This window comes from Dicentrarchus labrax, unplaced genomic scaffold, assembly GCF_905237075.1.
Source record: "Dicentrarchus labrax unplaced genomic scaffold, dlabrax2021, whole genome shotgun sequence".
In the NCBI taxonomy this organism is placed as follows: domain Eukaryota; kingdom Metazoa; phylum Chordata; class Actinopteri; family Moronidae; genus Dicentrarchus; species Dicentrarchus labrax.
The window spans coordinates 8,399,813-8,416,832 of NW_026136715.1; the positions used below are offsets into that span (position 1 = coordinate 8,399,813).

The 17,020-nt window shown below is 38.9% G+C and overlaps 1 protein-coding gene across 7 annotated transcripts in view; it reads left to right on the forward strand.

Moving 5' to 3' along the window:
• Window positions 1-1,312: 1,312 nt before the first annotated feature.
• The window catches only part of LOC127377504 (microphthalmia-associated transcription factor), a 31,511-nt gene continuing 15,803 nt past the window's right edge, over window positions 1,313-17,020 (forward strand). For 2 of the 7 annotated variants that reach the window (XM_051425429.1, XM_051425430.1), the window contains exons 1-2: window positions 1,313-1,533; window positions 14,703-14,943. In XM_051425429.1, the coding sequence (XP_051281389.1) occupies window positions 1,430-1,533; window positions 14,703-14,943 (345 nt within the window). In that variant the 5' untranslated portion in view covers window positions 1,313-1,429. Of the gene's footprint in view, window positions 1,534-8,680; window positions 9,795-14,702; window positions 14,944-17,020 lie in introns of those variants that run through there. The other 5 variants (XM_051425431.1, XM_051425432.1, XM_051425425.1 and 2 more) reach the window with 4 other exon arrangements.

Genomic DNA, 17,020 nt, shown 5'->3' on the forward strand with positions numbered 1-17,020 from the left:
AATTATAACCAGGCCATTTTAACCTTTATTTTTAGTTTTTTAAGTCTGTGCTTTCCAGCAGACGCATATTTGCATGCTGTTTGCATTGGCAAAATGCAGACTTAAACCAGTTCAGCAGGATGAGGTGAATGCAAATATTGAACTTGAATTTCCATTTTGTAATAGAAAGTGCCCCCTGTGGGCCCACAACAATGCTTTTCCTGGCTTTATACTGCCCCCAAGTGGTGGATAGGACTCCACTGAGGAGACCAAACTTGGTGAGCAGAAAGCAGAGTGCGGGGCTGAGAAGGAGACAAGCAGCAAAGTCAACTCAGTGTGCCTGCACAGGAATCGGAGGGAAACAGAGACATGAGGGCCGACAGAGTCTCCAGGTCTGTTATAATTTGGGTGCATGATTTCACAATTTGCAGACTGAACTGCTAACACGAGAAATACAACTAACAACGTAATGAGTGCTGCTCAGGTGTGATTCATTTTTGGTGTGGAGAGTGCTTTAGAGAGAGAGGCTTTAGATGCAGTGGTAAAGTGATCTGCAGGTCAAAAAAAATCCTTAACAAGAGCTGCAACATATCCGAATGGAAATCCTTGTCATGATTAAACATGATGATCAACAGTGGCTGGTTCATACTGGAGCATGCAGCGGTGTTTCAAGGTCACTCATTACACTTTAAGTCCCTGAGCATAATAATGATAATAATTCACCTGTATTGATTTTTCATGCATCAGTAAGTGCTTTTCCAAAAATTAAACAGCTTCTATCAGTCACATAGGCTGCATTTTTTGTTTAATTACAGGGATATGGTGGAGGATAATTAACCTTAATTCGGATAATGCAAGTTTTCATCCTAATATTATAGATATTTATGAATATGTATTATTGTGGTACGGTCAGGTGTAATTTGAGGTTACTTTCTCTAAAGGTTGCCTGTAAAAGCTTTACAATCCCGCAGGTCGCAGACCAGCTTTTTTTGTGACTCAAAATCTGTGTTTGCATTAAATCAATAAAAAATAAGCAGTGGCGATAAACAGCTGTCCACATTGCGTAACTATGACCGAGGGAAATGAAACTTTATGACTCTGGAGTTTCGCTGTGCGAGCTGACAAGACCGTGTAAAATCCCCCCACGGATAGTTGCAGCCAATGAAAACCCTGCTGACATTGACAGCCGAGGTGCATCTTGGTAGCTGCAGTTCGTGGATCCCCTGCAGCCCGTCGGCAGCGCTGTGCTCGCCGCTGTGGAGGGACTACAGAGCTCTGGGTCCTGGACAGAGGCGGCTCGCGTTGACAGCGGTTGGTACTGAGCGAGGTATACGGCGGCACAAATACCATCCGTCTGTGTATGTGTGTGCGTGTGTTGTGTGTGTGTGTGCGCGCGTGTGTGTGTTTTTTTTAGGGGTTTAACGTTACCAAAAAGTTGACATCTGCAAGTATGCAGTCCGAGTCGGGGATAGTTCCCGACTTCGAGGTCGGAGAGGAGTTTCAAGAGGAACCTAAAACGTACTACGAACTGAAGAGTCAACCCTTGAAAAACAGGTCAGTTCTTTAGCTGAGGACAGTTATTTCCCACGCTGCAGCGGTTTTGGTGTTCAGGTGATAATTAGGCTGCAGGACTTTCTGACTGTTGTCCGGAGTCCCCCAGCGTGTGTGTGGAGCCGTCTCCACGGGATGGTACTGGAGCTGGTCCCGAAGCTCTGGAAGTGGGATTCAACTTGCCTCTCATTCCTTATGGTTATCCTGCTGGTATGAAGTTATGCAACACTTGGGTGTTGTCTTGTCAACATCAACTTCAAATATTAGCCTTGCAGAGGAGCAGAGAGGTTAGTTTGGTGAGATGCTGCTCACTTTTGTTGATGGTTGATGTGCGAGCTCAAGCTGATGGGTGGGTTTGTTTCCATTTGGATTCTCTTAAAAAAAAAAATCATATAACAATAACAGTGAGTGGCAGTGTGCGTGGAAAACATGTCTGCAGGACAATGACTGGTTTGATTTGTCTAATGCTATTATGTGTTTTAGTTGGGGAAGTATTGTTACATTTAATTATATTACATTATAAATTACATTAATCTAAAAAAAAAAAAAAAAGAGAGAAAAGATGCTTTGTACCAGAATTAGCTACTAGCTGATTTCCTTCTGTAGTCCATGTGCAGGTGAAAGAAATCAATAAGCAAACCTATAATCTCCACTGTGGTTGTGGTCAAATGACTAAAGTCCATCTACAGTGGTGATACAGATGCTTCTTGCAATGGAGAGTTTCTTAAATTCACTGCAAAAAGTTTACAGTTAATCTCTCGGGCCTTTCTGTTTATTATATTAGGAACTGCTGTTGGAGAAAGTGCCCTGACAAAACCAAACCCTATTCAGAAAATAAATAATAATAGTTCCTATGGTGCCTGAGGACGTAAACATAAACAGTGCAGTTGTGACTTACCAGAAAGCTATTTTCAGCTTTGGCATATTGAGGCCTCTCCAGTCAACATTAAGTTGAGTCAGGTAAATGTGGTCTGCTTTCACCCATTTTTTCTGGAACAACTGCACAGTGAGCGTGCTGTCTGACATGTCCGTTTGTATGCATATATGATGTCGTATTCAGATGCTATTGGTGCAGACAAATTCATAATTATCTGTTCAATGAAGGACCAGTTTGACAATTTGGGAATTATTCTCCTTTGCTTCTTTTTGCTGAGAGTAAGATGAGAAGATTGATACCAGTTTCTCTCACGTACCTGTGTTAAATATGAAGCTGGAGCCAAGAGATGATTAGCTTAGCTTAGCATAAAGACTAAGGGAAACAGCCGGCCTGGCTCTGTACAAATGTAACAATATCCGCCTACCAGCACCCCACAGTGACGACAAGACTTGTCATTTTTACACTTTAGTTTTTGTATGAAATAAGCAAACAAGACATAATGTGTTAATTAGTGAGTTTTAGAGGTGTCAGTAAGAGGTTTCTCTTTTGCAGACCCAGGCTAGCTGTTTGCCCCTGTCACCCACCTTAATGCCCAGCTAAGATAAGCGGCCTGCTGGCTGTAGCTTTATATTTATGTGACTGGTATCTCTTTTCTCATCTATATCTCTCAGCAAGAGAGTGAATGACAGTATTTCCCAAATGACGTGATGAACTCATACAGTTATAATCTCAAATCTCAATGGACGTGTTTCGACTTAAGTTACAAAACATGTGCTAATTATAGATAAGAAACTGAATATTTTGGTCTCTAAGGAGTGATTTACTAACAAAATATATAAACCTGTTCTATTTTTAGTTGTGACAAATCAATATGACTCCTCTTTGCAGGGAGATTTTAATGCATTATGAAAAACTTTTCAGCTGTGATATAACCGGGAAGTTGTGAAACTCACCACTTTGCCTCTGATAGCGAAGACGACAATGATGACGACAGTTCATCTATTAACAGATTTGTGCCTAATTATCTGTATTTTGTGTCCACGCGTCTCTGTTATGTTGTTAAGCGGTAATAATACATGGCTTCATTGTCAGGGTGAGACATACAGAGGACAGTACACCACTGTGTTAAGACAGAGCGCTTATTGCAGACGTTTGGTAGACTCCTGATATTTTTTTTTCACCCTCTGGCTCTTGACATTTTGTTGCAGATTTGTAGTTTATCTCCTTTCTCTCTAAATTCAGCCAAAACACAAGTTCAGGGAGGGAAAAACTGTCATCTTGCACAGCCGCTAACCTTTAACCTAGTTTGGCATTTTTTAAACTAATTTCTTCATTAGTGAAATGTCATTACACTGATACACATACATGGGCTGAATCTGAGCTGTGTTGTGTTGTTGCTGGCAGAGCAGTACTTGCAGTCAGTTTCAGTTTAAGAGAAGTGCCTGTGCTGGTTGTGTAGAATTACAGATTTCATGTCATTTTCCTTGAAATATGTGAAGTTGTCTGAACATTTGTTTCGATTGAAGGTATCCCACTTCCTCTTCCCATCACATGAGGATGACCCAGCATAATAATAGTCATGCTGACTGTGTTGTGAGACATTGTTGCGCAAAATGGATAAAATTAGTTTGATTGATTATTAACTTGTGTGATGTCTTGTCATAGCTAACCCTCCCCCTGACGTTTCTAAATTTAAAAAGTTTGACAAAATGTCATTTGTTTTTTTGCTGTCTCCGTATCAGTTTGACGGAGCGCTCAGACGGCTGCAGACGATGTGCGAGACTTTTTGTGCCTAATATAGATGTGAGACAGGCGGTGAAACTAGTCTTCTATGCAGTGTAAATAAGCTGTATAAATTTAGCAGTGGATGTGTTATATCTGCAACTGAGTTGGGGGATCAGTTTTTTCAGGCGTCCTTAGCATGTAAATCACCTACAAATATTTATGCAACAGTCAGATTGAGAGCCTCAGTTATGCTTTCTAATGCTTGGGGTAGCTGGATATTTTTCAAAAACTTCTTATAGATCCATATTCTCCCAGGTATTGAATGGGTGACAGGGGTTTTGAATTAGCATGAAAATGAGACTTTTACATTGCTGAATATAAACATGTCTTTCTATGAAAACCTTTTTAATTTAATATAAGCCAGTGTAATAATGTGTAATGCCTTGTGCACATGAAGACCCATGCAAGAGTTTTGTCTAAAAAATATTCAATTTGAAATGAACACAATTATGATTTTAGTCTGGAAATATTTGATCAAAGAATAGGGAAAAAAGACTAAGAATATGATCAAATGTTCAAGGACAACTTTAAAATATACAGTTTGCTACAGATACAAATCAAGAGTACTGAGGTTCAACATGGCTGGCTTGGTATCAGACCTATAAAGATATTGAACATATTTCAATATCAAACACATTGTTATTCTACCTTTATAGTGTGTTGGCTGCAAACTTGTGTCAAGATTTGTGTTCATGAAACTGGGGACAGACTGTAATTACGATTCAGAATGAGTGTTTAATATATCAAAATAAAGGCAACGTAATCTGCGTGTTTAGGAAAGCTGAGTCAGAGGGGGTTATGAAAGTCGGTGTTGGTAACAGCTTGTTCCCTTGGGGAGTCCCAGACAGAGATGCCGGAGAGGCCAAACAGTTTCATCTATGATCTAAGACAGACCGAAGAGCTAAATGACACGGACAGGTGCTGGTGGAGTAAAAGACGGTCAGGACAACTGGCAGGACAACCTCTTCTGTGAAATAATGATATAATAATAATAATAAAGAAACGTTTGTAGCACATGTGCGCTTTACATTGCTACACTGGAAAATCCTCACAAATGCTGGATTTTTTTGTTTTGTTTCGCTTCATGAGTGTTGATAATAGGAATATGTGATCTTTGTCAGCCTCTGTTGGTGACCAGTGGGAACTGCAACTACACTGAAAACATCACCTCCTACACATCCTCATATCTTACAAGGCAGTGTGCCCTGTTATTGACACAAGTGATTAAGTTACCGAGAACAGTAGTTTCATAATGATGCCTGATGCAATACATTGTAGGGCTGTAACTAACAATTATTTTCATTATTGATTAGTTTGCAGAATATTTCTTGATTCAGCTATTTCTTTTTTTAGTCTATGAAATGTAAGAAAATGGCTGTTAAAATATCCCAGAGCCCAATGTGACGTCTTCAAAAAGCGTCTTTTGACCAAGGAGGACCCTAGAGTCACTGAAAGCAGCAAATTCTCACAGTTTAGAAGATGAGACCAGATACTTTTTGTTATAATATCACTTAAACGATACATTGACTAATTCTTTCAGCTCTAAAATACTGTGATTGTTTGATATGGACACACTGACCATTGTGTTCTGTGTGAAAAGACAGCTTGCACAACCTATACTGTTCAGCAAAATAAATAACTCCATAACACTTTCCCAAGAAAAATTATACTCGGTTACAAAAGTATTTTTTTTAAGGTTATTGTGTGTAAAAATGATGACTGAGTGTTTCAGCTCTGAATCATTGTTATGGTTTCCATTATAATGTGAGAATGTGTTGGTTGTTGTTTTCACCCTTGGAGAAAATCGAGAACAAGCCAGCCTTCAGAGTCTAGGGAAGAGCTGCTTTGTTGTGTTTGTACAACATCCTTATTTACATGAACTTTAAAAAACCTTATGGACTCACTCAACCTGCTGTAGGAAAGTGTATGTAATCCTCATCCTGACTGTCCTTGGATGGTCTGGTTTTCTCCTTGTTGGAGCACAGAGGGAGGAGAGGGAGCAGGAGCTAGAGCAGGCCGTCCTGCTGAAAACAAGTGAAGGGAATTATGAAGGGCACAGAACCTAATTACAGAAATAAGACCCGGCAAGTTTGAGTTATTCCAACCGGTCTTGGCTTCCCGGAAATACCATGCAAAGAACCTGATTATCTCTTTGGATGCTTTAACAGCTTACCCTGTTTTGTTTTGGCCGGCTATGAATCCCTTTAGCAACACTGTTAATTTGCAGGGAAATGGGGTTTACGCCAATTAGAATTTGCTCCAATTACATGTTATTTGTGACATTTATTTTACTTTTATTTATTTGTTTTTTATGAAAAGGTGATTGTTTTGGAGAACATTGCTTGGCTAGGTTTAAGTGGCAATGACAAGTTTAACAGAGCGGCAGGTTTTGCAGAGGATGGTGGGAAACCATAACATTTTAAATTTCTGATTATATGCTATTTTGTACATATCTGTATTTATAGTTTTGACCCTTTGTGAGAGAAAACAAGACAATTGAAGATATCACATTTGGTTTTAGGAAATTGTAAATGACATTTTCACTATTTTCTATTAATCGAGAAAATACTCGGCAGATGAATTAGCATTGAAAATGATCGTAGGTTGCTGCAATACTTCCATCACACACTTTTGTTTAGTGTGGTGTACTGTTTGCAGTACATATGATATCAAACATATAGAGATCTATCTACATTTAGCTGTGTTAACCAATAGAGTGATTTTCACACTTGTATGTCTGCTTATCTATCTCCTTTACACTTCATACAATTCATGAATACACAATAACACATCTAAATGTAGATATGTAAATGTATCTGTTTGGTATTGTATGTGCTGCACAGTAAATCACACTACACAAGACTGTTATGCAAGTATGGCTGCAACTTAGAGTTACATTATTTCATGAAATGTCATTATCGATGAATCTGCCAATTATTTTCTTGATTGAGTGTATAAAATATGCAACATAACATTTCCTGAAACCCAAAGTGATGACTTAATATGTCGAAAACCCAAATATAATCAATTAATTATCACTTCAGACAAATTTTGACATTTCTGCTTTAAAAAATTACTTACATTTAATTAAACTTAATAAATGTATATGTTTTCAATTCTCAGTCAATCATCTAATCCATTATTTGACTTACTGTCTTGGCTCTATAAGTTTTAACATTGGTTTTGCCTGTCATGTTCTATATTTTCACATTATTCTGTGTTGGTTTTGTTTGGTGATGCTGTGACGTTGTTTTCCACAACCTATATACCAAGTATATAATTTGCAGAAGCTGTGTATTTAACTCGTCACACCAATGTAAATACAGAGCTTCTGCCCTGTCAGGTGTACTTGGTTCAACTATTTACCTAGTGGTAGCTGTTTGTACAGTTGTTTTCCTCTCTGTGTTTCTCACCTCTTTAAAAAAGAAAAAAAAATCTGTTTCAAACTGTGTTAAACTGCATCCCCTGGGCGCAAAGCCTACATAACTGATGGACTAGACCTGCATACAGATGCTTCCCATTATCGCTGATTTGTTTGCTACTAACAGCCTTCTGGGGGTGACGCCAGCTGCAGCACACTGGGGTGTTGTGATCAGCAGGAGAGTCCGAATGGATCAATGTACTGTCATGTAGGGTCATAATCACCGGGCCGTGTTCCAGCTAAGAGGTCGTGTAGTTTACGAGGAGGGCCTGATCTGTGAATGAGCCACCTGCAGTCAGACAAACAAAAGGAGAGGATCCTTCAAGCAGCTAGTTGCAGGACAGTGTTTTTTCTGGTTGCTTGGCTGCCATCTAACATGAGATCTCACTAGTTTGCCCTTTCTCACTGTTCTTGCACAGCGCTCCCATTATAGCGGTGTGATGTTCATAAGTCAGTGTGTATTCCCACTTTTTTCCCCAATAAGCAATTACAGAATTGTCAACATGTCAGAGAAAGTGAGCTGAGCCAAGAGATGAACAAGCAGCTCATGGTGGGAGAATGTTGTTTCATGTATGGACTTAAGTGATTCCTGGATATAGTTTGATTTATGGTCTGATAAACGACAGTATGCAAACAGTGTGTTCAAGTTGTTTCTACACCATTATATTGATACTTATATCACCATGTATTTCACTAAGAGTTTATTTAACCTGATATGAAAAGACTTGATTTGCCCGAAAGCTGAAGACTTTTCTCTACTTGAAGAAGAACATGTCAGCCTTATAATCGCTTATTATTGCAGTTTAAACACTATAATGAGCAAAGAAAGCCTCAATATCCAGTATAAATCATATGACTGATATTGACTTATAATTGACTTATGAACTGAATGACTAACTGTTTCTCCATGGGTTGAGAAAATCCCCTTACTTCTTTATGATCTCCCGTTTTAAATCATATAAAAATAATCTTTGAATAATAATTTATGTCTGATGTGGTTTTTTCCACAAGACATTTCCTAAAGTTACAGTCCTCATGGAAAAATCCAGAATCTATGAATATGTAAATACCTTTCATTATCATCAAGTTTAACTACTAGACATTAGACCTACAGCCAGTCTATTCAGTTTACAATGATAGAAACTGTGAAAAGGGTCGAATCCTTATATTTAAGAAGCTGGAACCAGCAAGAGTTCTGGCATTTCTGCTTAGAAATCATCAAGCTAATATATTTTCTGTCAATCAACTAATTGATGTGATATTTGCAGCTCTACTAGACACTCAATGTCTCATATTACACTGAAATGTCCATTCTCAGTGTATTGGAAGCTTTCCACATCACACTTATGTAATCTGCATACTGAACCACGAGTGGCTTCCAAACTAGTTGTAATGTCACACACTGTTCAAATGTACATGTCTTACATTCTGATTTAATGTGAGTTCGGAGAATCTTTCCCCCTTCAGCAGATCAGTGTACACAGCCTTCTAGTATCTGCATACTGAACCAGGAGTGGCTTCCAAACTAGTTGTAATGTCACACACTGTTCAAACGTACATGTCTTAGATTTTGATTTAATGTGAGCTCAGAGAAACATTACCCTTCAGCAGATGTACACACAGCCTTCTAGTATCAAACTCTGCACGAACACCATTCTGCACAGTTAAGCTCAAATATCCAAGTGAAGTAACAAAAAAGCAAAACACATTTTTGAGTGGAGGTGCACTTAAAGCTAAATGATTTAAAACTGGATTATCTGAAAAATGCATTCACACAAAGATGAAAACAGAGCTGTTTTTTGGAGATTCTTGGCTTTCTAAACTCAAACTTGGTTGTAGGCTGTCCGCTTAACGGTGGCAACACATGTCTCAAAGTGAAACAGTATCTGTGTGGTTTTAAAGCAGCGTGTTGATGGACAGTGTGTTCAGTGGGCGCTTGCCCTCTCCTCTGCTCTGCTGTTGCACTGGACGGGGCTGGTCCTCTGCCTGGGACTCTGTGTGGCGATTGGAGATTCCAGGCCGGGCCCCGGAGCCTCCCCCCTCTGACACACTTTCAGCGCTGCACCACCAGCATGACTTTCATTGCTTTCCAAGGGCGGGTGGTGCACCTTCAGGAAAAAAACAAACAAATATGGAGGCCGTAGGAGTGCAAGTGTACCGACCCTGCTCATTTGACCGTCTGTGAGTATGGCACCTCTGCATCTGTGCTATTATTTGCATGCGTTAAGGCATGATTTTGGAATCTATTGGTGTGTGTACAACTCTATATGTACACATGAAGGACAGTGTGCACAGAGCTATGTGTGATAAGTATATACAATCATAGCTTCAGCTGATTTCTCCTTGTACAGTGTTTCTGTGTTGAATAGTTTTGCCTGGTTCTGATTAATAATCAAAACCAAATAGTTGTTTGTCAAATCAGCGTTGTTGAACTTGATTATGGGTATGTAACTTATAAGTGAGAACTTATAAAGTTTAAAGATTTTGTGTCACTTTAAATATTATAATTCATCTTTTGGAAGGTGAAAAGATAATCACAGAAGCGTTTGAAGATGTTTGTGTACAATAGTAACATAAATTATTTCTGAATGTAATGCTATTAGTTTTTAGATGAGGTTTTTGTTATGCCATTATTGTCCATTAGGCAGAGCTATTAGGTCCAATCAGCTGTAGTATTAATGGTGCAATGTGTCTGTTCTGCACATTATTTTCCTTTAACAACTCAGTGTTTTGACTCAGATCAGACCTGCACTGAACACTGTTGCTTATCTTCTCTTCTGTCTGGACGCAAAGCTGTTTAATTTCCCTGTTTGATTAATGTCTGTTGTTGTCTGTCTGTCTGTCTGCCTGCCTGCCTGTCTTTTAAACCTGCATCAAAGACTCAGCTCTGACTGTTTGACTAATAATGAGTATGATGGAGTAGCGTAGTGAGCAGAATCAGAGGAATCATGAGTTGGGTGGGTGGGGCTCTTCAACACTGTGCAGCCATTGTTGTTTTTTGTGTTTTTTTTTCTCTTTGAGATACACACAAACATGAGAGGAGGTGCGCGCACACACACACACACAGAGTGAAAAAGTTAAAAAGGACAAAAGAGCTTTTTATGTGTTTCAGTGGTCTGTTTGGTAAAAAGCCAGCAAACAGCCAAAAGGAAGAAACAGAGAGAGAGAGAGAGAAGTGGAGCTTTGCTTTGCAGAGAGGCTTCTGGTCATTCATGCACACACACAAGTCAATCTGATAATCAGGAATGCATTATAGAAAATTATAAGGAGCTACAACTCACAATAGATCTCTGCTATAAACCATTCTCCTCTATTTCAACACATGTTAGGATTAATTTCCTGTCATTATTCAAGCGTAATTAAACTCTTCAGCTACAGTCCTTTGATGGTGTTGATATTGTTAACTTTTCAAATGAAGTACAGCCTGACCGATACATCAGTATGGCTGATTTTATCGGCCGATATTAGCTTATCACAGATTTGTTTGAGGGCATTTAGAAACAGTGTCGCCATTACATGTGTTGTCCACCAGAGAGCCCTGACAACTTTATATTATGACTGTAAACAGTGAGAACATATGTTGGTCACAGTTCTTTAAAAAAAATAATTTAAGGGACTCTCATCAAAAAGTTGCTTGTGTTAAACAAGAAACAAATATCTTCTAAAATATTGTATAAATATATATAGATAAATGCTATTTTCAAGATGTGACAGCACAGTTTGAATGTAGTTGCCCTGGCTTTACAAAGATTTTGCTTTTTCACGTTTAAGCCATGCTAGTGGCTCCAGGGATGGCATGCTCAGTCTGTCCACTTTGGTCCAGACTGAAATATCTGAACAACTAAATGATGGATTGCCATGAAATGTTGTACAGACATTTATTCTGCCCAAAGGACAAAACCCACTTACTTAGCTTCAGGATAACATTCTCTCTGAGCCGCCTTGGCTTTACGAAGCACTTGTTTAAATTCTGCTTTTCTCACCAGCATTAAGCATTATTTGCCATTACAGTAAGTATAATTTCTGTTAATATCATTATTTGTCTTAAGAATCTAGTAGTTGGGCCTAAGTACCTTCTAAGGCCTCACAATGCTGTAATCTGTCCCGTTTAAAATTTCTGCTTCATTATTTATAGCTTTTGTATTATCATTCTGAAGTCGACATAAAGGGAAATGTGTAATGTACCATTACTTGTATACTCAATAGTTCATTAAGTATATAAATATGTATATATATGTGTATATAGTTATATATACACTATCAAATATTGTCTGATTTTTTAGCCATAACTAAATAATTTTAGTGTGAACTTTAAGTGGAAGGTCCACGTGTTTAAAGACAACAGGTCTGTCTTTGCTCTCTTTTTCTCTCTGGTGCCTGGAAGTGTTGCTACACTGCATAAGGGAGGGTTACTTTAAAAATGGGATTCGATACAATAACTGTTAAAAATGTCAGTCACTTAATCCAGGTATCATAATATTAAAGTAAAACAACTTGGTTTTGGATTACCTGTGTAAATGAATAGAAGAGAAAAGAAATGTAAATAAAATGATGTGTATTCTGTAAGACAACAGAGCAATGCAACGTTAGAAAGAACTAAATATGGAGAAATTGTCACACAGTGAAAGCAGTATTTTCACTGGAGGCCATGATAATGGGTTGGCAACTGTAAGATTAGCTATGGTTTCACTGTGCACATGCATGGTAATATATCGTCCATTTAAAAAAAAAAGGATTTTAAAATTGTAATCCTGCTAATAATCCCCATTTTATAATGTAATTGTAATTGATTACAGTTACCTTTTTTTTATTCTGATTATTTAACTCTAACTACATTTAATCTGTTACTCCCCAAGCCTGGCCGTCATTGTTGTTGTTGTGTTTGAGGTGACAAAGAATGTGTGAATGTGAAACTATTGTGTTCTCTGGTTTAAACTTGAGGGGCAGCAGATGTAAAGCTGTTAAAGAAGCTTTCTCTACAGAGACGTTGACACTCAAGTGTCTTCAAGTTGACTGATAAGTTCAGGTTCACTTTTAAGACTCAAAACAAATAAAACATTAGAAAGTGAAAAGGAAACATCAGTTCACTTTTAAAGTTTATTCCATCTGGAAATGAGGAAGAAAGGGAAATGAAACTTTCAAAAATTCAAACACTCAAACAGCGAGGCAGGTTAAAGAAAGAAAAGAAATCAAAGGATTCAGCTCCAGCAGGGGAAATGAACAGAAAGAAAAGCTGTTAAAACATTAGATCCAGTGACTTTTGTTTGAAACTTAAGGGATGAAAGGAAACACAATCGCCCAAAGTCACACAGACAAAGGAATTATGCATATGAACACTAAACCTGATTCTATGTATTGGGTGAAGTACAAAGGACCTGGACGAAAAAAAAGTAGCTGTCGGATTGAGAGACCTCAAGTGCTGCAGTACTTTCAGAGAACAAGCTACAGTCTTTGTTCTGCTGTAATTCAGTCATTAAACCTACTTGTTAATTGATTTATCCGGGATCAATAATCAGTTTATCTGCATCAGCATTGCCTTTAGAAGTGAGTGAGACAGTTTATGGTAATCTTATAAGATGAAGTCACTGGTATTTATAATGGTCAAAAAAAGTGGTTTTATGTTGTATCGTAGCATATTTTTGCTCTTGTGCAGGGTTCAGTGGGTGTGGTACCAGACAATGAGATTATATGCAGTGCTGGGGAGGGAGAGGAGAATTATGGTATGTTGAGGGCTCAACACCCACTGAATACGCTGTCGACCGAAGCTGTGTTTGACTTCACTGGCTAATTAGTGCGATTACTGCACAGCTGGATTGGCCAGACGTTTTACTGAGTTTTGTCAAAAGGATCACTCACTCGATGAAGGCTTTATACCGACAACTTCTGCTTCAGCAGAGTCTCTCTATTTTAGGACTGCAGGACTCTGTCTGGGGAGTAGCCGTCTAAATTTAAGAGAGTGGGAAAATTGAAGCAACCTTTTTTCACGAAAACTGTTCCTCTTTTTGTTGTGTTACATTCTCTCTAATGGAATACAGCTTTGTGAGTGCAGGTGGAACATTTTAATTGATGCCATAACAATGAAGTTGATTCATTTGTTGCATTTATCTTTTTAAGAAACAAAATAGTAACTGCAGGAAAGAAGGGGTGCATTATTTTCATTCGCCAAGTATTTTCTCGAGTATTTTCTAAACCCAAAGACATTTCATTTACATCATAAATGGCAAAGAAAATAAACAAAATCTTACATCTGAGTAGCTGGACTTTGAATTATTAAACTCCCCCTCCCCCAAAAATCTGTTTTTCTTCTCGTTCCTACAGTTGGATGTTTGAGCTTCACTGCAGAACGATGTATGTGCAGAGTTTGACACTAGAAGGATGTTTTCACAATTATCTGCTAAAAGTGGAAAGTTTCTCTGTGCTCATTGCAAATCCGATTTCTCTCACCTACAAGCATGATTCGTAACATCCCAAATAATTCGGAAGTCAGTCCTGGTCCAGCATGCAGCTTATACAAGAGTGATGTAGAAACTTGAAGCCACCCGTGTAAATACAGTAGGAGACATCTTGTGTCCGGCAGAAACACTTTTAATAATTGCATACTCATAGCTTCTGGACTTTTTAATGAGGTAGAAGGAGTAGATGCCTTTTTAATGATTTTGATATGAAAATAAAGACACATTATTGTACCATGCAGTTTGTTTACATCTTAATAAATGTCAGGAGGGGATCTTTAACAGATTATTTCAATAATTGATTCATTTTCTTTCATTCAGTTTATCAATTAATCGACTAATCGTTGCAGCTCCACGGTTTAGATTTTCCTTTTGATCTCTGCCCCTTTCAGTCATCCTCATATTAACCTTTTATTTCATCTTCTGTTCTCCGCTCCTGCTAATCTTTCTCCCCTCTTGTCTCTTTTGCTTGACCTCTCTTTCCTCGTCTGACCTCTCTCTACCCTCTCTCTGTTATCACTCTCTTGTCTTTTCACCTCACCTTTCCAATTCCTCTCCTCTTTGCTTTCTCTCGCTATCTTCACATCCCCACTGTCTCTGCTCACTCATCTGGCATCTTTCTCCCCCCCCCCGGCAGCAGCCCGTCGGACCAGCACGGCTCCTCCAAGCCCCCGCTGAGCTCCTCGGCCATGACATCACGCATCCTACTGAGGCAACAGCTGATGCGGGAGCAGCTTCAGGAGCAGGAGCGGCGAGAGCAGCAGAGACAACAGGCCTCCCAGTACCCACAAACCACGGCGGCTCAGACCCCTGCCATCAATGTCAGTGTCTCGGCCAGTTTACCGCCTGCTGCACAGGTGCCAATGGAGGTGCTCAAGGTAAGGAACCGTGGTTGTAGTTTGTGATGGCAGGGAGGAAGAGGGAGTATGGCAGCATGAATGCATGGGTGATTAGTCAAAGTTATTACAGTATATGTATAAAGTTTCCACCTCTGGAATTAGAAGCTGCATGTGTCATTGTTGCAGTCTGAACAGTTCAGGCTGCTCTGTATTTATAGAGTTTATTAACTCGTGTGTGTGTGTGTGTGTGTGTGTGTGTGTGTGTGTGTGTGTGTGTGTGTGTGTGTGTGTGTAGGTGTGTGTGTGTGTGCGTGTGTGTGTGTGTGTGTGGACAGTCAGCCAATTGTGGTTTTACTATGACTGTGTGTAAAAAAAAAAGCACAGGAGTGAGTGAACTGTGTTAAAATGCGTATATGGGGATTATCTTTCCCGAGAGAATTCCTCTTTAATGCATGCTGTGCTTCCAGCCATTTGGATTTAGCCATCTTTAATCCTATTTGCTCAGCTAGATTCACATCTTTTCATAGCTTTGATTCCCTGGCAGTCCGAGGGACAGGAGACTGTTAAGATTTTCTGTACGAGTAGAGACCGTTGTGCTTGAGGGTACATTTTAACAAGGCACTTTGGTAAGTTTGTCCTCTTCATGTGTTTCCATAGAGAGTTAGTAATCTTATGAAATGTTGATAGAAATGTGTTCGGCTGTGTTGTGTGGCGGTGAAGATGTGTATGTGTTATTCAGAATTTATGTGATGTTGCTATTTTGTGGTCACTTTTATTCTCTTTTTTTGGTGGTTTTTTGGTAATTATTCAGTGATGAATGGTATAAAAAACTCAGTGTTTGTGATTTGGAAAGATTTGCACAATTCGAAGATTTAGGTTTTTTTAAGTTTTTCTTAAAAAACACTTTAGTGAGTCCTTTCAGTCTCTGTTTTGTGTTTGTAAATGTGCTTTTTACCTCCTTTGCGAAGGGGATGAAAATGTTTGTGGAGTTGGTCATGAGAACACATGCATATCTGTATATTCTTGTGTGTAAGTAACTTTCCAATTCTCCTTTTTTTCTTAGAAAGACTAAGTTTAATTTATTTAAATGTGGGTTTTTTTCAGTATATTGACTTTTGAACGAATATGTGACACTTACATATGATCATGTTTGTGTATTCGACTTTCTTAGGTAATATTTACTAATTTAAAATACTAAGTGCCAAAAAATCAGATTTTTGTACAACATCACTGGTATAGATCCTTTCTTCACTTAATGTTCATTTGCGTAATGTTATCTCAGACATTGTTGTTTCGTAAAATATCACATTCAGAAAGATAGTGTAGCTGCTATCAGGCTGTTTGTACTGTAGATCATAAGCACACCCCTCGGTGGAAAAGAGTAGCTTTAATTAAAGGACACTATAAAGTTTTAATTGTATAATCTGTCATTAGGTAGAGTATTGTACGGATATACTGGGAGCTATTGAGTAATCTTTGTTTAACTAAATCCATCCACAACACTTTCAAAGATTTCATGGTTACTTGCTCAGCCACACTTTCATCACCCTGGATGTGTGTGGCATGGGCCAGCAGTGAAGGACAAATACAGTATATCCATTGAAAACATTGCCCTCCTCAGGCAGCATAAACATTACTTACTCTCCATAATCTGCTGCTCTTTGAGAGGTTTAGGACGCCCCCAGCCCGAACCCTCGCCCTGTGTACAATACATCAAGTTAGAGTAATTTTTCTGCTTTGGCGAGAGCTTACAGACATTCTTCATTGACTGAAGCCCTCAAATGAAAAGGCCGTTCAAGCTTGGCGCTGTTGAGCTGGGTTAACCTGCTCCCCTGTCTGTGGGTAGATTAGCAGAGTCCACACAAAGCTCAGGGGTACCAGGCAGAGCTGCTGGACCTCAAAAAGTGCAAACATTAAGCTCAGATGAGTTTATCTAAAGACTGATTGGACCCTTAATTAACCAAGTGACCTCTGACCTTCTGGGGAATAAGTAAGGGATCAGTTTAGGGATCAAGACAAAGGCGAGCACAGCCTTACCACACACCGAACGCTAATTCAGTGAAGAATGCTCGTAATTAGCCCCCACTGCTTTCATTTCGTGGCATATTTAAGAGAA